Source organism: Pundamilia nyererei, unplaced genomic scaffold, assembly GCF_000239375.1.
Source record: "Pundamilia nyererei isolate P.nyererei 1_Seehausen unplaced genomic scaffold, PunNye1.0 scaffold00052, whole genome shotgun sequence".
NCBI lineage: Eukaryota > Metazoa > Chordata > Actinopteri > Cichliformes > Cichlidae > Pundamilia > Pundamilia nyererei.
In genome coordinates, this window is record NW_005187453.1 from 1,923,633 (window position 1) to 1,946,894 (window position 23,262).

Consider the following 23,262-nt stretch of genomic DNA (forward strand, 5'->3'; position numbering starts at 1 on the left):
TAGCTGACCCTGCAGAGTCTTTGCTGATTAAACTTTAACTGACTGGCTAGACTTCAGCCGATATGCCAGGTCTTTGGTTTTCATTCAGGTTGACCACATATTATAAGTTTATGCATGATGGCTTCGCACACATGTGCTGTAGTATACGTGCAGCCGCAAACTCGTTTATGTAACATAGTAACCCGTTTAAAGATACATGGACACCTCCGCACATACTTGCTTACACAAAGTGTCTCCCCTGGCCTTTACTCCATATGAATTATTCAGCCAATCACACGGCTGAGCAGTCTGAACCGCATCCCTGATTGGGACATGCTGTGTTCACTTAAAATGTCTCACGCTATACTTGACTGACAAGTGTCCGTGCCAGTGTTTGTGTGGAAACACAATTAAGGAAACATGAAATCTCCTTAATATCCTACAACATTATCATAGATAGGGAAGAACTCTTTGTCTGTTCTTTTTTTCCTGCCATTGAAACGTGGCTTTGATTAAAAAGCATTCACTGGTACTGACTGATTTAAGATATGAATAATTGTGATTTCATGCAATATTTAATCAAAAAGATACCGTGTGTTGCAAATGCATTTTTTACACTAGTCTTTTGTGGTTACTCCAAACTTGGTGGAAGTGCGTTGGATAAATATAGACTTGTTTTTGTCATTTAAAAAAGCTTTTCTTCTGTCGTATAGCCTTTTCTTCACCCTTTCTGTGCATCTAAGAATCACCGTGTTTTTCTTCTTTCCTTCCAGAGATGTTAGAGTCTAGTAACCTCATCACCTTCAATGGCTTGGCAAACAGCTCGAGCTACGACAGTTTCCTATTGGACGAGGAGCGAGGGAGACTGCTGGTTGGAGCTGAGGACCACATTTTCTCATTTGATCTCGTTAATATCAACAGGGACAACAAACAGGTAAAACTCTCGTTTCAGGTTTGTCTAAAAGTCGTCTCTCTCTTTCCATCTTTCCCTGCCTGCTGCTCCCTCTGGAGTCCATTACTCCATCACTTTCTCCCCTCCCCTCATCCCTCCCACTGTCTGTCTCGGTCCAGACGAGGCTGTCCATAATTCCATTACTCCACCTGGACTAGGTTAACAGTCTCTTTTATCTGATTCGGGCTTCTATCACAGACACACAAGACTGACACAGACTTGCCTGCAGGCTGCAGAGAGCTGAAAAAGGGAATGAAAGTGCTGAAAAATACATAGTCAATGCGGAAAGGGGAAAGTGCGTCTTTTAAATCTTTTGCCCTTGGCTCGGATGTGTATTTTTTCCCCCCGCCTTTCCTTTTCGTTCTTTTGTTCTAATCTTCGCATCATTACGAGATAAAGGCCAAAAAAGCAGTGATTAAGCAAATCTAATGTAATTATCCTAAAAAATGTGCAATGCAGAATCCCATGAGGGGAACAGTCAGCTGATCTAGAGAGGAGATAAATCTAGGAATAGAGTGAGCAGTGCGTGTGTCTATTGTAAGCACATAACAGTGTGGATATGTGTACGTGCATACATTTGGACATGGAGATATGCATACATTTCCATTGTCTGCAGACATCTGTGTGGCCAGGAGCAAAAAGTTCAGCTCTGTCGCACCCATTTTTGCGGTATAATTAAGTATAATCTTTCCCGTACTTATTACAGCTCACACATGCATGCTCATACACTTCATATGCCCCATGTGTGTTTAATTCATGTGACACCAGAGGCCACAGATGGATGACAATGAGACCTATCTCTTCCAAAGCAAAGTAGCAAAACCCTGGTTTCTTTTCATATTTGAAGTGAAAAGTACAACCTTATGGCGAGGATTTCAAGCGTAGACACGCTGTAATTTAAACCAGAACCCCTGTTTAGACTGTATAAAATGCCTGTATTGACACAGCAAATGTCAGAGAGGGCAATAAAACGTATATTAGTCAATTTCAATAAAACATCAGATTTTTTTTCTTTTTTTCATTTTCATGTCTGTCAATAAAACTCTTCTTTACTTCCCTTTAATGCAGTCAATCTTGCGCTGTTCTACAATCCTTATATTTATTATATGTGCACATATGTTTCTGATGGAATTGCCAAAGATATAAAGCGAAATAAAGAACTGGGTAATCCAGGAAATATCTTTCTTAATCATGTCCTGGAATTACACGAGGCTTGCTTCTTTCCTCTGATTCACTCTATCGACTCACTGCCTTCCAGTTTAGTGTTTCATGAAATGACTTTTAAATGTTCCTCTCAACCCCCAGCATGATATGACTTTGCTTTTTTTCTTCTTTTTTTTTTTGTTCATTTGCACAGATTGCGTGGCCCGCCACCCCCTCTAAGAGGGATGAATGCAAGTGGGCAGGGAAAGACCTAGGGGTAAGTCCACATTTATAACAGCGTCATGATTAGAGCTGTTCCGTGTAATGTTTGCTTTTTGTCACGGAAATGACATGTCTGCTCTGTCTTCAAATTTCCCTTTTTTGTTTTTTTTTAACATCCTAATAACAATATAAGACAGAAATAATTTCAGGGCCCAGCAGCCGTTAAAGAAACACTAGCACGAAGAGGTATTAAATTAGCTCAGATAAAAGTCGTGGTGCAGCACTCGTGTTCCATTTCACCTCTGGCACGCTGTACTCTCTATAGGCTGTCCCACAATGACACCTACATCTAAACACACTGTACAGCAGATGTTCAGTCACACGATAGTGTACACAGCGTGTCGGGGGCACAAGGACAATGAGCTTATTTGCTTCTGCGATGTACAGTTTAATTTTGGGAGCATGTTTATCTATGTGCCTCAGAGTGCGCGTTTGTGTGCATATTTATGTGGGAGTGTATTGTTTGAGTTCTCGTTATCTGACGCGATGTGTTAGCTCACATGTCGCAAGTTTGCTGAACGCACTCTATGCTGCTGACTTTGTAAGCACAATGGTGTTAGTGTGCTTTATTTGTATGTGTGTGTGTGTTTCTGTTTGGAAAGGCCCTGGCTGCATTGTATCTGATCCTAATTTCATAGCTGGATGAGTCTCGAGTGCGGTGCTGCTGGGTTTTTTAGGATTATCAGGAATTGCGCAGTCTTTTTAAATCATAGTGGTTCCGCTGGGATCTAACTCACTAGCGACTTTTTGGGTTTCGCACAACCACGTAGGCAATACTTCACCTTCACTCCCTCGTGCAGTGGAAAGAGTGTGCTCTGGCAGCACAACATCACACAAAATGCAATGATGAGGTATTTGCCTGCTGTGAAAATGTTTACCCTTGAAAATGAGGCGGTGAGAGCAGAGACAGAGTACAGCACGGAGAGGCCTTGATTAGGACATTACTAAAGCATTCAGAGCTCCCATAGTGATGCATTTCCCCAAACCACAGTTTACAGCGGCAGAACAAATGTAACAGCTGCCCCCTAAAAAATGCCTGATGGCTGTATCACTATCCGTGGTAGAATGGCTGTGTAACATGGTCCAAGTTGTTGCATTTGATTCACCGAACAAAGCGTTCAGAGTGTGGATTTACGATTTCGTAGAAGTGCCTGATGTCATTTCGGATTTGCTGTCCAGCTATTGTAGACATTAATGGGAAAATAATACTCTCGAGTTATCCCACATTTCCAGTGCATTTTCTTTATTTAACTAGAGAACTCAACATTATCTCAAAATTCATTCAAGTCATTTAAATGTTTACAAATCTGTCCACCTATTTTCCCCATGGGAGGTCAGCATTAACAACCAATCCAACGAGAGCCATTAATATCATCTGGTAATGACTCATTTATCCTCTGCGGGTGTTGCGGTTTTCACATAATGACATGGTTTGTGATCAGGGAAGTCATTTTTCTCCACAGAATAAGAAAGAGCCGCAAGTTTGAGTGACCATAACGACCGTCTCTCAGTGTTTAGGTGTGACCTACCTACCACATAGCTAATGATTCTAGCTGAGACAGCCGTGTAAAATCCCAAACAGAGCTGACCCTGAAGGGGATTATAGAAGCTGATGAAATGTATATAACGAGGGCCGTGAGAATGATGTGGGGGGACATGCGCGCTCGCTGTTCAGCAGTACACAGAGGGAAAAACCATTAGACCCACAGACACACAAAAACTTGCAGGGTTAAGGTCAGCCACAGGGCTTCAAGTTAAGTTAATGATAACACACATAGTTAAAAGGTGTTTAAATACATGGAAAACCCCAGTCTGTTAGCATGTCACAGATTTTATATTAAGAGAACAGTTACACTTAAAGGAGATTTATTTGCTTTCTTCCAAAAGTTAGACAAGAATATTGATATTACAGTCTGTAAGATAAATTTTAAGATGCTGTAACAGCAAACAGACAGGAAACAGGAAATTAACCAGTCTGCCCATTTCAACAGGTAACAAAATCTGCCTGCCAACACCTCTAACACTCACTGATTAACATCGATCTAGTTTGTTCAATCAATGAAATATAAGTGGAAAGGACTTAATGGAGTCTCCACCACAGACAGATAGATGCACAGTACTGCGCAAAAGTGTTGGTCCACCCCTTGTTTCTTTATATTTTTTATTGGAAAATGTAAATAGGTGCAGAGATTTACTGAAACATCTATAAATATACATTATATATACAGTATTATAGGGTAAAGCTGAGTTTTTACAATTCTAATGAGCTTGAAAATCAATATTTGATATGACCAAAGCTTAAACTCTCCTGAGCCTTGATTTAACTTGGTTGCACACACGGGCATGGACAACTGGAGATACAACAGCCCAGTCATTCCCGTTATAGTTCTTTGAAGTCCACTCGAAGTCCGCGGCCTGGGGCACATGCATAGTTAAGGCATTGAATTAATTCATCAACTATGCATGTGCCCCAAGGACGGCGAGACCACATGCTCACAAAACACAAGTGGAGTCCAGTGGACTTGTGGATACAAAAAGTTTTCATGTAATTTCTTGAAATAATCTTAAGGAAAAGTTCTCCAGACTTTCTCTTGAAAAGCATTCAAAGGCTGTCTTTATTTCCATCCTCTGTCAAGGTGACTCCTTCAATAATATTGAGGTTCAGGCTCCAGGGAGATAAGCAAATGACTGATAGTGTTCCCTTGTGTGTTTTTCTATCAAGATATGCTTTGCATTGGCAGTGTGTTTGTAATCATTGTCATGCTGCAGGATCAAGCCGTTTCCAATCAAATGCTTTCCAGATGGTACTGAATTGTCGATCAAAATCTCATGGTATTATTAATAATTCCATCAGTTTTGATAAGATCCGCAGCACCACTGGCTGAAATGCAGCTCCAAACCATGACAGAGCTTCCATCATGTTTTACAGATGGCCGTAGACACTCACTGTTGTTCCTCCCTCCTGACCTCCTCCTTGACGACTTGAGCCAAACATTTAAACTTCGCATTTATCACTTAATAAACGCTGCTGCTTTTCTTTCCACTTCTTGAGAAATATAGCATACCACAGTCTTTTCTCCATGTTTGCCTTCCATAAGAATGGCTTCATGACAGCTACCCTTCCCCTCAAAGCATTCCTAATGATGTTTTGATGAACAGTAGATTGATCGACTGATGGGTCAGATGCATCATTCAGATCCTGTGTCAGGTCAGCTGGAGTTTTTCTCATTTCTCATTAAGCAAATGATTCCCAGATACTGCTGTAGGTAGTTTTTAGGCCTTAAACTTTTTTGATATCTTCAAATTATCCAAGAGCATATGAAGGGTGGCTCAAACCTTTTGCACAGTACTGTGGTCAGTATATGGTTTTGAACCTCATATTTTGAAGCTCATTAGCAGTTTGGCTAATGCCATGCTAGTTTGTTTGAAATTACCATATTTATCAGCTAACACTAGCAATCCCTGCTAATTAAGGCAATGTACCAGAAATACTAGAATTTAGCTCAGCAGAACTGGAGCCTCATCTTCTTGGATGGGCTGTACCTCACAGTAGGTCATATTATTGATAATTTCATGTTTCAGAAAAACTAACAGCATAGATATTCAGTACAGTTTGTTTTTCTACCTTATGCTGTAGCGTCTTTTTTCAGCTATCGTTACAACCATGAGAAAATCAATGAAGTAGCCTCCTGTAAAACCACAAACTCTATTTTTTTTTTTTTACACTTTTTACAATACAAACAAATGCATGGACAAGCTCATTTTTTTAACCTTCAAACAGACCTCCAGCTAACAACCTTGCTAAGCTATTTAACTCTCGGGCACAAAGATATGTGAGTGGTATTCATGCCTTTAAAAAGAAAAAGTCAGTGGTTTTCCCAAAATGTCAAACTTTCTCTTCGTGCAGGTTACTGCTGAGGAGAAACAGTTAGAGCTAAAACAACAGTTTTTACCTTTTAGAATAATTACAGAAAATTCTGCTTTTTTTTGAGGGGGGGAGGCGGCTTTGCAGTGAGTGATCCCAGAGTTTATTTTGAGCAGCACTGGAAAATGTCAGCATCCATTTACGGCTCATATAAGAGACACCATCAAATCATCAAAGCGAAATGTCTGCGAGCTTGAAAAGACTGAACAGATACATGTGTTTTAGGGAGGGAAGAAGAAGGATAATTTGGCTGCCTGTGTGACGAGGGCTGTATTTGCAAATCCCTGAGCAAATGTGTACTTATTTGTTAGGTAGATATCCAGCATGTATTTATAATTAGGCAAACCCCAGCCTAATCTCTTAAACACATGTGGCCAAATCAGCTCCTCAAGGCTGCTAATAGGCCTCCTACATTAACCAATCCCGTTGATTAGCACTCTAATAAACAGTCTCACACCACTGGGACTTTCAACACGCACTTCAGCGCCAACCCAAATATCCTCAGTAAATTCAAACATATGGGTCGTTAAAGATCTGTGGTAGATTTGCCTGATTTTCCTTACAGGTGGGATTTCCTTAAAAGAGACTCAATTTCACACACCAACTGGAAAGTCCCTGTTTAAAATTAAATTCCAGCAAATCTTTGCTATATTATATTCTGCTTTCTATTAGTCTCTATTTTCAGTTTTTCTCTAATAAAAACGTCAAGTTTATTTTCACAAAGCATACCAGTTAATTTAAACTTTATGATATGAAGGTGGCAATTGGCAGAATGAGGTTATTGTTAACATATCGGATCTTTCATGAAGACCAAAGGTCACAAAGTTGCATGTGGCTGTATAATATCCTACCCTGGTAACATTACAGCATAAACAAAGATAGGTATCACATTAACAAAAATGTATTCAAAACAGTTTTCCAGCCTTATATCTCACGGTATCCTGTAAGCCACAGCCTTATAGCCAAAAACTTCACATTTCTGGCCAAAATTTAGGTCTGTTTTATGCTAGTTTTTATGATTGTTTAACTTTATTGTCATGTGAAATGTGGTGTAAAACTTTATGCATGCTGTACAAAACTCCACCAGCCTGTAACATAATTTAACCTTGTGCCTGCAGCATAACTGCAGCATATTATAACCTTAGGATATATAAAAGTTATAAATAATTCAGTCTTTTAAAGTAATAGTTTAGCCACGCAACAGTAACTATAAAGTTATGCACTTCACATATATTGACATATAAACATATTAATATGAAGACGAATTATTATAGTCAAGCGATCTTCATGCATGCTGTAAATATTATATTCATATAATAAAAATATATTCTCAGTAATTGCAAGTTAAAAAAGTATTTTTATTATATTTAGGATTTGTGAAAAATTGTTTGCTTGCCACACTCCAGTCTCCAAAATAAAGAAAGGTTCTTATTTTTTACTTTTTATGGTCATAAAAATGCTTAAATTTCTAGCAAACTGCTATTAGAAGAAATGCAAATTTTACGTTATAATTTGGTAAAAAGTATTTGCATTAATATATTAAAAAAACCAACTATTTACATTTGACGATTACCACTGAAACCTGTGTGAACTTCATCACTAGAACAAACTTTATATCACCAACACCAGCTTATGTAAAATTGGATTATTCACTGGAAAATCATGTTTTTTCCCACAGATAAACCCAGTTTTTTCATTTGAATATGCCTGATCCGTATTAAGTTATTATAATAGCGGAGGCTTTATGTTCCTGTGTCTCATTTCTTTTTTTAGAAGGAGTGTTCTAACTTCATCCGTGTCCTTCAACCATACAACCAGACCCATCTGTACATCTGTGGCACAGGAGCCTTCCACCCCATCTGCGCTTATCTGGAAATGGGCAAGAAGGCAGAGGTAATTCATTCGGGGCTTTTATTGTAACCAAATGTTTTGGGGTTTTAATCAGTTATATATATGCAAAGGGTCATTTAAATCTTAAACTGACCATTCATTAAGAAGGCATGAAATGTGACAACAGCGCTATAGTAAATTCATGTGAGAGAAAGTCTGAGTATTGTCCGAAGTACAGCCGTGTTCATTCTCTCTGACGATTATCTTCTCATCAGTGTTGTCCTTTGTGCGAAGCAGTGGAAAAAAGCGGTCACTACATGGTTCAATTACAGCTGTCGAATATTTAACAGCCTTCCATCCTGCATTAAAGTTTAATCAGTCATCTTGAGAAACTTCTACAGGTTAATCAATGTACTAGCATGGATCGTGCAGTCCAGCAGTAGGGAGGGGTAGACCATAGAGGCGTTCACTTCAGTTTAAAGTAGTGCTGACAATCTGTAACTGATTGAATAAATTCAAAGCCACAAAAAACTCACTCGCTTTTCTTTAAAAGACTCAGAGGTCGTGTCTGTTTTTACTTAATTTTACTGCTTATATTCCCTTTTTTGGTGCATTTGGTAACCAAGGGCAGCAGTGTAATAAAACATTTCTTGTTTCTCCTGTCTGGAGGAAGTGTTTTTTTGCATCCCACTCCCCCAAAGTAGCGCGCTATAATGAGAATGTATTGTAACTTGAAACACGTGCTATAAATGTACCTTTAACCATGCTCGCTGTGGCTTACACTGCCCTCATTTCGATCTTTGACCTTTTCCCACCGCAGGACAACATCTTCCGACTGGCCTCACAATTTGAGAACGGCCGCGGGAAAAGCCCCTACGACCCCAAAATGCTCTCAGCCTCACTTCTCCTTGGTAAGTTTGATGTGTGCTTTTATTACTTCCAGAGAGGACGCAGTCACTTCAGAGCTGGTCATTTGTTCCTAACTATCCTTTCTCGCTGGCAGATGGAGAGCTGTACTCGGGCACATCTGCTGACTTCATGGGAAGGGACTTTGCCATTTTCCGTACACTGGGAGATCATCATCCAATCAGAACAGAGCAGCATGATTCAAGATGGCTGAATGGTAAAAAATAAATAAATAAAATCGTAGAAGATGAGCTAAGAGTGAATTCTTTTGTTTCTCATGTTCAATTCAGCAGTTGAATTTTTCATCATGGTGTATTCTGCTGAACACTTCTCAATTATATTTATTCCTAGTAGCAACAGTTAAGTATAAACCACTTGAGACTGCAAAAACTAGATAACATGACTCAAAATACTTTGCTATTAAGGTAAAATTAGACCATTGTGGTCTCTATAGACCTCAACCTTTCCCTAAAAGCTGCATGGAAATCCCTGTCATTGGCCATTATTTGGAAAAGTATACCATTGAGCTTTTCAGCAGACTTTGAGACATTAAATTCTCTCGCAAGCCTCAAGTCTCCAATCATTTCCATTCATGTGCAGACATCAGATATCAGAGCCCATTCACAAAGTCAGTGGATTTGCCTGTGCTAGCAAGATTAGCGCTGCAGTGAGGGTTATTGACTGCTCAGTCTGTCTGGCTATCTTTCGGCACCGCAGAGGACTTAGGGAGCCACAAAAGGTCAGTTTGAACCTTTCCCTCAAGCTGTGCCACCACCCCCCCCCACCCCACCCCCTACCCTCTTTCCCACAGAACTAATCCGCTCTTAGCTGTTTTCCTCCCGTAGTGGAGTCAAATTCCTCCCAGTCCCCCTCAACCGCCCACGTCCCCCTCCCCAGGCACCATCAAAAATCACAAACACGGGTCTCGCCAGTGCTGATTACTGTGACATATTAATAAAGAGCAGTATAAACCGAGGAAGTCATTGTTATAGCGTTAATCCTCATCGATCTTTCACCTTGTTCAAACAAATACGCTGGGGATTGTATCCATTCAGCTCGGCAGAATCCAGCATCTTCTGCACAATGAGGGGATTGTAATTGCATGGATTACCGGGGTGGAGATATTCTATTGAGGCTTTATCAACAAGGTTATATGGTACTCAAATGTATTAAGAGAGAAACCAGGGAATGAATCCCTAATAGCAGCTGATTCTAAAAGGATTTGGGGTTAAACTGTAGTTTGGTAGTCCAGATTCATTTACGCATTCCTTCACATTTTAATGACCTCTTGCTTATATGGATGGTTGGATTTCCTTTGAATAAAGCAGCTTTTTGTTTGGATTATAGGTAATCAGTGGTATGACTTCAGTGGTCAGCAGCTTGGTTTTGTTTTATCTGTGGTGTGCGCACACAAATTTATGGTGGTCTACATATAAGGGCAGTGTGTGTGGGGTACACAATTCACAGCAGAGGTCTCGCACCTGCGCAACCCTTATAAATCTGCCTCCCACTTTGGCCGCATGCTCCTTTTTCACAGCTACTCTATATCTTAAACGCCCATGGAGGTGTAACATGGCACTGCTTGTTTCTCTCCGCTTAAACCCCCGAGCTTTTGGACGTAGGCTCACTGCGGCGACTTTTCTTCGATTCCTACGCCCCCTTTATGCCAAAAGATCCCAGCCCTAAGGCCTTGGCTCCTACGTTTAGCTTTGATTTCCTCTTGCGCTTAAAGTCAGGATAAATTTATTCAAGTGTTACCCGGGACAATCAGAGCCATGTGTGTTTGCGAGGATGTGGTCTAGAGACAGGGTTTATGTGGGATTTGGATTTGGAGCGCTCACTTGAGGTAAAGTCACATACTATAACACCATGGTGTAAAGTGAAGGGCTGCTATTACCGAGCCGTGACTGGAGAATATCGTGGGGGGGGGGATTGGTTACAGAGGTGTAAAATAGGGGTGAAATGATTGTCACCGGGGCAGAGGTTGGATTGTAAAATTGTATTTGTGTGTCTGCTGGGGTGATTTTATGAGTGTGAACAAAGTTTATGTGCTTTATTTGTTTATTTTTTCCTCTATTTTCTTTCCTGTAGATCCCAGATTCGTAGGCATACACCTGATCCCTGAGAGTGACAACCCCGAAGATGACAAGATCTTCCTGTTTTTCAAAGAGAACGCCATGGACGGGGAGCACACTGGGAAAGCTACTATTGCCAGAATAGGACAACTGTGTAAGGTAACATCACACACAACCCCACAAAACTGTTATAACAGTGTGATGTGGTGTCAATACGATTCTGTTACACAAAAAAAGTAGCATACTTCTTATAATGTGCCTTAGTTATCAGTTTATAAGCCCTTAAAAAGCCATTTATTAACATGTACGTGTCCTAATGAGAAAATCAAAGTAATAATGAACAGCCAGAGTCATAGTTGCTGAAAAAAAGTTAACGATCATATGCCCATAGTTAACCTTTACCTTCCTTATAAATGCCTTATATAGTAAAAGTTAGAGGTGGGAATCTTCAGACACAACGCCTCACAATACGATATTATCACAAAACTTCACACATGATACAATATAGAAGGAGACTGCAGTCCTATTTTTATTACTGCAATATGTTTTATGAACAGAAACTTAATACTTCTGTAACATTTTTAATAAATGTGATATTTGCAAGGACCTTACTAACAAAAGTGCATACGGAGGTTTGAGCTGACAGCACTTCAAATGTTGTTGCAGAATGACATGGGAGGTCACAGGAGCCTGGTCAACAAATGGACCACTTTTCTCAAAGCACGGCTAATATGCGCGGTTCCTGGCGTCAATGGCATTGACACACATTTCGACGAACTGCGTAAGTGCGTTTTTATTTTATTTATTTGTGTCTTTATTCGATGTGGAAAAATTCCAACCTCACCTCAGAGCTTCACCTTCACACATTATTCTTCTCGCTGTTTAGAGGACGTGTTTCTCATGAGCTCCAAGGACCCAAAGAATCCAGTTATCTACGCCGTATTCACCACATCCAGGTACAGTCTTTTGCCCTTGACCTCCAAAGTGAGCATGCAAGAGTTTCAAATGTTCAAACTGCGTGACAGATGCTGGTAGTATCAGAATTGTTTTGTTGATGTGTTGCTAAGAGATCAGAAAGACTCGATTATTTCAACGGTCAGCCTTCCTGTATAGGTTTCATCCTCTGCATTTGAAAAACACGCGCCTCGTATTTCTTTTCAAGAAGCCTTTCTTTTCTCCTCCTTTATCCTGCCCCTTTATCTGTAATTTCCTAACCATTTTAAATGGCACGGCACGATGCAAGCGACCAAGTGCGCCTCTGTCAAATTCCCAGACGGCGCTCTCGTAATCCACTTACAGGTGTCTCACGGATGCTTTTCTCTCCGAGGGTAGCCCTCCCCTCGTCTCAGATTTGGAGATTGCTTTTATCCGATTCCCCAATTCCTCACTACCTGTCCTGTTTTTCACTGAAACCTTGGCAGGCTTGTAGGAAAATCAGATTATGGAGCAGGAGGGAGCGAGAGAAACATGATATTCACTTAACAGAAATCCACGGGGGTTTTTTGTTGTTGTTGTTTTTTTTCCTCCCACCCCCCTCGGCCACCGCCCCAGCTTCGAATGGGGTTTTCAGAAGCCGGGTGTGTCTCTACTGAAGCATGTGGAGAGGTGAAGGCATGGGGCAGGGCAGATAAGTGAGTTGAAATGGCACAGATGGTGGCACTTATCGTGATGATGAAGATGATGAATTTGCATTCAGGAAGGAGGAGGGCTTTTTGTGTGTGTGTGTGTGTGTGTGTGTGTGTGTGTGTGTGTGTGTGTGTGTCTCCGGTACTGTTTCTGCACTGCTTCATCAATCACTGCTAATGATAAGACGAGCTGAATAGAGGAGCGGTGCAGGCTAACGCATGGTGACAGGCGCCTTGCTTTACCAGACCTGTTTGGCTTTTCACTGCTTTCAGGGATGTATTAAAACCCAGAGGTTGGTGGGCGCTGGTGGGCGTACACCCACGTATCCACGTCTGCCCACACACGCACGCACACACACGCGTACACTTTAAAATTCAATTATGGGGCATTGAGGAATTAGAGTGGTTTAATTGGTTTTCTAAGTGGCCGGTTTTCAGAGATGAATAGAGCAGAGATTCAGAGGGACCGGCTTTTAATATCACTGCTTAATGAGGCACAAAGAAGCTGCCACTGACAGATCAGTGTCTGATTGTGTACCTCTGTGTGTGTGTGTCTGTGTGTGTGTGTGTGTGTGTGTGCATTCTAGGGGTGAATTTGCATGCCTCTTTCTGTGTGTCTGTGTGTATCTGCACAAACACATTTTCACCCTTCTTCATAAGCACAGATATTGGAGCGTCTTTTTTTTGCCCCTGGAGTTAATTGAATTTCTCTGTAATTAACATTTTCAAATGCTAATCCATTCATCTTCCATGCTTTGTGGAGTACTGTCGGCTGTGTGTTTGCCAGCCACATCCCTAATTAGGCTGATACAACTTCCCATTGCAGTCAGCAAGACAAAGGACATCTCGAATCATTTTGAAGCATTCGGTTCCTGCAAGTGAAGGAGATTTGCTGTCCAAAAGAAAATCTGTAATTGTAAAATGTGACACCTGGAAAGTAAATGAATGATTATTTGGGGGCATTTATCCTCATAAAGTAAATAATTCTAAATCTATAAAACTGTGAAATAGATGAATAGATATGACGGAAGGTTTATAGACTTCACGCTCTCCAAAGACTGCAAGCATCGTGCTTATTCTGTCATAATCTCCACAAGAATATTTAATAACTCTTGTGGAGTATGCATGTTGGAATATTCATGTGAAACTCCCCGATTCTCCCATTTAATGACTCACGACTCAAACTGCTGTCTTCTGGATGACCCACGAAAGAGCTTAAATTGAAAAAATAAAATCCACATCACTTCCCTTTTTTTTTTTAGCATGATTGATCGACCTTGCCTGCTTTCCTTGTGAAAGCAAAATCCACCCATCTGGCTCAAGCAAATGCTCACAAAATATTGGAGGGGATTTCAAATATGCTCTGAACCAGGTCTCCTGGTTTGTTGGTGGTGTGCCCAAATTCCTGTCTGTTCTCAAGAGGCTGGAAGCAATCAGAGAGAAGTTCCAATCTGTCATTGCTGTACTCAAGTAATGACAACTTTGCTCCGCTCTGTCTTTGTGCGATGATGGGTCATTTTGTTGTCTTTCTTCAGTTTTTAACAAGCTCCTAATCCCTGTCTTGTGACCGATCATTTATGAATCCCCTTTGTTTGTCTCTGTCATCTCTTTTATTTCACCACCCTCTTGCTTCCTCCAACTCTTGATCCTTAAACTCACCCCTTCTGGATTTATTTCTTTTTCTCTCCTTCCACAGTAACATATTTAAAGGCTCAGCGGTGTGTATGTACAACATGGCAGACATCAGGAGGGTTTTCCTGGGTCCCTATGCCCACAGAGATGGACCCAACTACCAGTGGGTGCCCTTCCAAGGGAGGGTGCCCTACCCTCGCCCTGGAACTGTAAGGCAATTTAGCAAAAATGTTGTAAATTTTTAAGTAATAATGAGACATTATAAGACGATATTAGAAGAAACAAACATATCACGTCTTGATCTCAGTGCCCCAGCAAGACATTTGGAGGTTTCGATTCTACGAAGGACCTTCCGGATGATGTCATCACCTTCGCCAGGGGTCACCCTGCCATGTACAACCCGGTGCACCCAATAGGGGGACGACCCATAATGGTACGCACAGACGTGGACTACCAGTTTACCCAGCTGGTGGTGGACAAAGTGGAGGCAGAGGATGGGCAATATGATGTCATGTTCATTGGCACAGGTATGCAACAGATGACACTGCAATAAATATACTGCTTCTATATGTTTATTTCAGGGTGGTCCGCCATAAGTACTTTTGGCATACACTGCAAACAAAATCTGTTCAAATAAAATCCAGTGTATTGTTTTAAAATGAAAGACATTTTTAACCACAGATAGATTTTTACAGATATTTCCACTCAAAAACAGACACTGAAAATTACAATAATATTTTTCTTTTTTTTTAACTGACTTTTAATTAATTTTTCAATTTTATTTTTATTTACAGTGTACTGGCATCAGTATCTAATACTCTTAAAAAGCTTGATCTCACTAACAAATGTCTATGTTGAAATAGGGGGAGCTTGGGTGAAGATGGGTTTCAAAGCAGCTTGCAGAATCCAAATTTCACTTTTTGAGATTGCAACCCGAGTGTGTAAAAGGATATCATCATGAGCCATCACATGGCATTGGGATCAGTTGATGTACCAGTTGATTCCAATTAACTTCTTGGCCTGAACCACTGAGCTCAATTTGTTTTTAATTAAAATGGGATTAAAATAATCAGAAATTTGGGGAAAGACAACTAACGACTAACAGGACCGTTAGTCATAAATTATTAGGGATTTTTAATGGAATATCTGTCTAGGCACACAAAGACCCCTCCTGTGTTCCAGTGGTTCTTTGTGGTACTTAATTCCAGTTTATCAACTTTATAAAGCTGACTGATCGGTGGGAAACCCCTTTCCCAGTGATGTTAGCACAGCTGAAAACTGTTGTACTGATTAAAGGAGCAAAATGTTTGGATAGTTGAGCATCTGGATTATTGTAATGGACAAAGAAAAGACATTTCTTTGAAACTCACAGAGTATCATTGTTCCAGGAAATAAGAATAGAGAGAGAAGTGGGAGGCCTCTGTGTGCACATCTGAGAAAGAGCACATCAGAATCTATAGTTTGACAAACAGATGCCTCGCAGTGCCTTTACCTGGCAGCTTCATTAAATGGCAACTGAAAAACACCAGTCTCAGTGTCAACAATGAAGAGAGTCCTGGATGCTGGCTTTTCTCTGCAGAGTTATAAAGAACAAGCTGTGTTTTAGACTGGGCAATAAAATAGAAAGATTAGGATGAGTAAAAGAACACGGACGTTGAACAGAGAAAGACTGGAAAAAAAACCAAACGTGACTGAACAAAGGAAAATATGCTGGAGAGCTTAATGCACTTGTCAGGCATGTCGAAGATTCCAGAGAATCTATTTTAATCATTTTTAATTTTTTGATCTATTTCCATGTTTCTTCTTGCACTTAACATGTATTTTGAAGAAGGCACACACACGTATTTCTAATCTATTACTTAAACCGTACATACATGCACCACGGATGTTAATCTATGACCAGCACAGGCCTGCATATACACTAACTGTATGCTGTCTTTTGCATTTCAGATAAAGGAACAGTGCTGAAGGTGGTTACGATCCCCAGAGAAAGCTGGCATGACCTCGAGGAAGTTGTATTGGAAGAGATGACTGTCTTTAGGGTATGACGTTTTGTAATTGCGTGCTAATAGCCTTCCTATAAAAACACATATTGTCTGTAGAAGTGGTGTTAAATGGGGTTTATTTGCTTTGTACAGGAGCCTACTCCCATCACTGCTATGGAGCTGTCCACCAAGCAGGTAAAAACTTGCTTTCTCACTTTGTAATTAATCCAAAAGCTGTTGACAAGGGTAAAGGTCCACGTGAAACAAAAAAGCGAGAAATTCTCGGTCTTTAAACATACACTGTTACCCATAAGCAAAGAATGTGCCCACTGAGAACTAAACCCACAAGCACCTTCTTTTTTGCAAGAACCCTTCCAACTGAGGCGCACAGGAACATTTAATTTTTACATCCTTGCTCTCTCTCTGACTCCCACAGCAACAGCTGTACCTTGGCTCAGCCCTGGGTGTATCGCAGATGTCTTTACACCGTTGCGAAGTGTATGGGAAAGCTTGCGCTGAGTGCTGCCTGGCCAGAGACCCTTACTGCGCCTGGGACGGTGCTGAGTGCTCGAGATACTTTCCTACTGCCAAGAGGTAGGAGCCGGCAATCGCTAAACACCCTTCTTTAACCTTTATGTATCCTCGGAGGGTTTGCTGAGCATGCACGCTGCTTTTCAACAACATCCTGTATTAGTGTCGTCACATGCAGTCACACCTGGGACTTATCAGTACACCTGCATTCTGCTGTTTTGGTTGGCTTTAAAACAATTGGTTTTAAATGTTATGCTCAAGGGCATCCTGATGTGCAGCCTCATTTCTCTAGCGTCAGACCTCCACTGGCTTATTAGTAAGTGTGGCGACTCCCAAAAAACAGACACAGATAGCCATTGTATGCCAAAACTTCTAAACATGGAAGTAATCTGAATATTACACCAGCACGAAATTGAGTCATTAAACACACATACGCACTAATTATGCGTTCCAAGAAAGTACAATCCAGCAACTTAGCCAGTAACAGTTGTTCTGAGTTGTGCTTCAATCATCCTACCAACCAAGACGCATTAAGAAATATGCACAAATATCCAAAGACAAGCAAACACACAATAAATTATAGCCACCAGGAGCTGCCTGACCACTTCACCCTTCAGCCAGGAGGAACATACACTCCCTCAAATTACCCTCTGTTGTACCCAGCAGGATTAAGCTGACCACTACACCACTACTACCCTCCCATACACACACATGGTGCGACACCCCCACGTCGTCTCATTCATCTAGAACTTCTCACACCAACAGAAGTAGGCCAGTGGGTATACTCTAGCTTGGCAAGATTACAGACGAGGTGGCACACCCCATGTTTAAAGTGGGGACAGGCTTCTCTCAGCTCTCCACTGCACTACAAATATTTTCGCTACCAGAATGAGAACCAGACACCCAACCTTGCACGTGCTCAGATGGCCAAAAAAGACAGGAATGTTAGCCCAGGAAATGTACAGACGAGGGACACCTGTGAAAAAAGTGGGATGTAAGTGGTCATAATTTTGTGTGGAGAATTCACACAAACATGCTGAGCATTTTTTATCTTGTTTTTTTGTTTGCTTGTTTGTTTAGTCTTTTTTTAAACCTTCAGTGGTTCTACTTTTTATCCCTACCTTGGTTCTTTCTCTTCTTTCCAGCCCTTGCCTCATGTTTGGCTTGCGCCCAATTTGAATTTTGCAGCGGCCATCAGCGTTTTTTGAACCATGACAACTAGGAACTAGGGAGCCATTCACAGCTAGTCAGTAAAGCCAGACTTTGAAAACGCCTTGCCATCGCATTAAAAAGCCAAATCACACAGTAGATTTTTTCATATGGAGAGGACAAAGACTGGGCCTGCTTTTACAAGGCGTTTCAAGGGCAAAACAATGCTGTATGTGTTTCATAATAACGGCTCATCGGAAGGCAATGAAGCGCACTGTTTCACTGCTCAGCAGGTTTATGTTTCTTACATTCTGCTGTTTGTTTTTTTTTCATCCGTGTGATTTAACAGTGGAGTTAAAGGTTGAGTTAGTGCCTGTTTTCTTGGGAATTGGGTAAACATTGCCCCCAAGTGGTGAGAATAAAAAAGTACATAAGAAATAACTTGTCATGTACAGCAATGATTCCCAACCAGGTTACAAATATACCACTGGATACTTGCAAAGCTAAGCTTAGATAAGTTAAGTAAAAGTATAATTTACTAAGTAGTAGCAGCCAAAAGAAATTCATAGAAGATATAAATAAAAAAGCAATGGAAACAAAGTGAATAAACGGTTAAGATCTCTCACTTACTGTAAAACAGTTGAACAGTTTTTACCTGATAGCATGGGTAATGATTTTCAATAAAATTTTATTTATATAGCCCCAAATAACAACAACAGTGGCCTCAATGTGCTTTATATTATAAGGTAATAACCCTGCAATAAAGAAAACTGAGAAATTAAACAGAAATCTAATGACATGGGTCAACAAATGAAACAGTTGCAACACATTCAGTAACTAAAAAGATGTTTTTGTTGGGGGTTTTTTGCTAAATGTACAACTAACTATTAGCTAATGTTGTATGTTAAAGGCTAAATAGCATTTGGATAAAAAGTGATTTGTTGAATTTGTTAGCTAACAGTGTCGGCTAACTCTTAGCTAAACGTTATGGAGAAGCAGGTCAAATCTGTTCACTGTTTGTGTAATTATATAGCTATGAAATCAAGTATTAGCTTACAGCAATGGAATTGGAAGCTAATAGTTACATGTGGTTAAAAGAGTTAACTGACAGTAATTGAAACATTTTAGGATTGTCCAGATCCACTTTAATTAGAACAGTTAAACTCATTTATGTACAAAAAAGAGTTGTGTTCCACATAATTCCACAATCTTCCAGCAAATTCACCCCAAGGTCAGACCTCGCAAGGCTCAGATAAACTGTAAAAACTTTAAGGGCAACATCTCCAACCCTAACATTTAGCATGCCAACTAAGAGTAAAGATGATAACAGTACAATTGAAAAAGGACTCAAATATGTATGCCTTGTGTGGTGTGATCACCTGGAGAAAGTTTCTTCACTCTAAAAAGAACATGACAGCATAGCTTAGGTTTGCAAAATTGCATGTGAACAAACCACTAGACTTCTGGAATTGGCCATAATGCACAGTACCATGTTTGGAGAAAACCAAACACAGCATATAAGTGCAAACACCATAAACCAACAGCCAGCACGGTGGTGGGGTATTAATTTGGGTTTGCTATACAGCCCCAGGACTTAAGCAGCTTGCAGTCACTGAGTCCCCCATGAACTCCCCTGTGTACTAAGGTATTCTAACGTGCGGTCATCTGTCCGACAGCTGAAGCTTGGCCGAGACAAGATCACCCAACAGGTCAATGACTCCAAGCATAGCAACAAATCTGTAACAGAATGGGTGAAAAAGAAAAGAGAAAAGTGTTGCAGTAATTCAGTCTAAGTCCAGCCCTCAACCTGATTGAAATTGATCTCAAGAGAGCTGGACCTAAATGAATGCTAACAAATCTGAATGAACTGAAACAGTGCTGTAAAGAAGAGTGGGCCAAAATTCCTCCACAATGATGTGACAGACTGATGAAGTCATACAGAAAACTAGTTATTGCTGCTAAAGGTAGTGCTGCAAGCTACTGAATCATGCAGTTTACTTAGTTTTCCACAGGTCCTCATACCTGTCTGTTTCCACCACTTCCATTCAGTTTCACTGTCGTTTTTTCACAGGCGAACCAGACGGCAAGACATCAGAAATGGAGATCCTCTTTCCCAGTGTTCAGACCTTCAGCATCACGGTACCTTAATAATTTCATACAAGCACATACACACTGTCTCCTCTTCATGCCATTTGCGTCTCATTAGTCTGTCTGCATGTGCTTTGCATTGAGCAGATGACATGGATGGCTTAGGGGACAGCGTGGAGGACAGGAGTGTGTTTGGTGTGGAGAACAGCAGTATGTTTCTAGAGTGCAGCCCCAAGTCTCAAAGAGCGCTCATCTACTGGCAACTGCAGAAGCCCAACGACGAGCGCAAGCTTGAGGTGTGTATGCCTAAGATGACTTGCTAATATAACTGCTAGATGATTATAAAATATATTACACATAGTTAGATTTCTTCAGACAAAATATCTCCATCCAGGGCTCCACCTTTCCTGCTCCATCATCTAGTGACTTATGACACTTCTAATCTTTAACCTCAGAGACCCAAAAGGGTGAAAACCACTGGGTGTGGGTGTTTAGATTAACTTTTGTACTGCGGCTGTATTTTTATAGCTGGCCTTTCTAGGCGTGGTATTTTAGGTACCAATAAGAAAAGAGAAATACGATACAAAAAAGTCCAGCTGTGTAATAGATCCACAAGTCAGAGGGTGTATTAAATGTGAAACACAGCCGTTAATAATTTTATATGGAAGGATATTACTGTTTCAGCAAAAAATAGTGTTCAGCTAAGAAATTAACCTAACAAGAATTTGCTGTGCCCACCCACACTTGCTGCATGATTTGCTGCTAAGTTTAAGCCAGCTTCTACTTTTTCTGGACAACATCACTCTGTGCTGACAGCCCAGGTGATTGATGTAGCTGCAGTTTTTCCAGTGTGAAGCAACGTTAGCTTGAAAGGAACCTTTGGAGTTTGCTTCAATCTTTCTTACCAATACTCATGTATTCAGTGAGACCTGAAACAAGGCATTTCCTTTGAACCCTTGTTCATTGTTCTTCTTCTTTCCTGACCAAATTTGACATTATAATGTAAAACGTGTTTTCTTTTTCTGATGTGACTTTCCTCGGTTAAGTGATACCAGCTGTAGAGATATATCCCTTCCCCTGAATGTAAGGGGGGTAAATGGCAGTATCTCCTTCCAGAAATCCTGATCTGATTATTACAAATTGGTTTGGGGGTGTAATTTAATAGAAGGAATATTGTATAGTTCTGTCACAAAACTTCTCACATCAAACTTCATGGATTTTTCTGAGTAACTGGGTCATGATTTCTGGAAAGAGTTTTTCTAATGGGTTATTTTTGGGTAGTTTTGAGCAGTGCAAGACAAGTGTGAATTAATTGAGTCAGACATCTCTGATATAGATTATCGAATATGTACGTTTAAAAACTCTGGTTCATTCTCATGTTCCATCTTTATTTTTTTCAGTATTTTCACCCATTGTGTTCTTTGTCTTCCTCTTTGTTTCATTTCAGATAAAGCTAGATGACCGAGTGCTGCGTACAGACCAAGGTCTGCTGATACGCAGCCTCACTCAGTTTGACACCGGGGTCTACCATTGCCAGGCTGTGGAACACGGCTTTATCCAGCCTCTTCTACGCCTCAACCTCCAGGTCATCCCCACCCAGAGATTGGGTGACATCCTGCCTGGAATTCCTGGCGCGGGAGGTGGCGCAGGTCACTCGGCCAAGCACAGGATGTGGTACCGAGATTTCCTGTCTCTCTTGGACCACCCAGAGCTAAACAGCGTGGAGGAGTTTTGTGACAGAGTGTGGAAGAAAGAGCGCAAACAGAAAAGGGTGAAGACACCTAACGGCAACAGTCAGGGCAAGCCTGACAGCGCAGGCGGGTCCAACTCTGCATTACAGCCTAGAGCTTTAGCTCCCACTGCTCAGAAACAGCAAGCCAGTCCACCTCTCAGTCGGCCATGGCATCAGGCTGGAGCTCTAACAGTAGAAGAGCCAACACTCAGTCAGAATACCCAAAAGGGTATATTGAGCAGTGAGGCACCTAAGAACAACCAGAAAACCCAAAATGGCCAGAAGGGGCAGGCCAGGCTAGCTGGTTCTCAGCTCGCAGGGGGATCTCGGGCGAGCAGCCAACATGCAACCAAGTGGAGACGGATGCAGGAAAATAAGAAGGGACGCAACAGGAGGACCCATGAGCTTCAAAGACCTCCACGCAGCGTTTGAAAAAAAAGAAAAGAAAAAAAAAAGGACACATTATACCAGACCGACACACATGCAAGCACAAACCCACGCATCCACACAAAAACACACAAATACGTTCTATAGATGCAATGTGTGATTCAGTGACCTCTCCATAACAGCAGAAAAAGCAAAACATCTGAAACACTTTTTAGGTAGAAACATGAACTCCGCACATGTAACGTCAGTGAAGCTCTCATTCAGACACAAAAGCACACAACCTGTGAAAAGGACAAAGATGAGAAGAGGACTGAAAAACTGGAATGCATACTGTAAATGTGTGAGGATATGCTGGTTGCCTGGGATACTGGCTGGCAGACACTTCAACCTCCTGTACATAAGCTACTAAAATAAGACCGGGACAAAAAAAATGTTTAGTGAGGTGTTTGTTGGTAAGCAAATGGACATAGCATGCTGGGAGGACAGCCGTGGAGACGTTGAAAGAAGCGGGAATTCAGTGCGAGCCGCTGGCCCGTTTGACCTGAGCATAGAACTGCTAAAAGAAAAGGATTCAAAACTCTTATTTTGAAGAACTGCTTGAGAGGAGAATAGAACCTCTCATGTCGTCTTTCAATTCAAGACGAGCAGCACGCTCACAGGAGGGCACAGAGGGGCTGCGGTTCGCCTCGACATGTGCACAGATGGCACCGGTGTTTTTCGCAGGACAGAAGCATTATTAGACGGAGAAATGAAAAAAACACTGCAAAGTCATGCAACTGTGCAAAAGTGCTTCATCATAACCCTCTCCAACTGAGGCTCGGAAAGCATCGTGCATGTTGTTGTTATGTTTTAATAATAAGCTAATTATTTTAAGAGGCTTTTTTTTTTTTTTACACCCTTCCTAAAAAGCAAAAAGTTACTACTTTTTTTTTAAAATTTGCTTTCCTTTCGAAACCAGTGCTTCTACTTTTGGGGGGCAAAAATTGCAGGCGACATAGTAGTCTTCAGCGTGCGTAACCCCTTCTGCTCCCAAGGATTCTG

The 23,262-nt window shown here is 41.1% G+C and overlaps 1 protein-coding gene across 1 annotated transcript in view; it reads left to right on the top strand.

Annotated features, from left to right (window-relative positions):
* Nucleotides 1-22,314, top strand: part of sema3aa (sema domain, immunoglobulin domain (Ig), short basic domain, secreted, (semaphorin) 3Aa) — a 33,796-nt gene extending 11,482 nt beyond the window's left edge. The window contains exons 2-17 of the mRNA XM_005733468.1: nucleotides 753-913; nucleotides 2,289-2,351; nucleotides 8,055-8,174; nucleotides 8,932-9,022; nucleotides 9,115-9,234; nucleotides 11,109-11,251; nucleotides 11,759-11,873; nucleotides 11,979-12,048; nucleotides 14,414-14,558; nucleotides 14,657-14,876; nucleotides 16,300-16,391; nucleotides 16,488-16,529; nucleotides 16,771-16,928; nucleotides 20,086-20,153; nucleotides 20,250-20,398; nucleotides 21,550-22,314. Coding sequence (XP_005733525.1) covers nucleotides 753-913; nucleotides 2,289-2,351; nucleotides 8,055-8,174; nucleotides 8,932-9,022; nucleotides 9,115-9,234; nucleotides 11,109-11,251; nucleotides 11,759-11,873; nucleotides 11,979-12,048; nucleotides 14,414-14,558; nucleotides 14,657-14,876; nucleotides 16,300-16,391; nucleotides 16,488-16,529; nucleotides 16,771-16,928; nucleotides 20,086-20,153; nucleotides 20,250-20,398; nucleotides 21,550-22,266 — 2,474 coding nt within the window. The 3' untranslated portion in view covers nucleotides 22,267-22,314. The remainder of the gene's footprint in view (nucleotides 1-752; nucleotides 914-2,288; nucleotides 2,352-8,054; nucleotides 8,175-8,931; nucleotides 9,023-9,114; nucleotides 9,235-11,108; nucleotides 11,252-11,758; nucleotides 11,874-11,978; nucleotides 12,049-14,413; nucleotides 14,559-14,656; nucleotides 14,877-16,299; nucleotides 16,392-16,487; nucleotides 16,530-16,770; nucleotides 16,929-20,085; nucleotides 20,154-20,249; nucleotides 20,399-21,549) is intronic.
* Nucleotides 22,315-23,262: the final 948 nt, after the last annotated feature.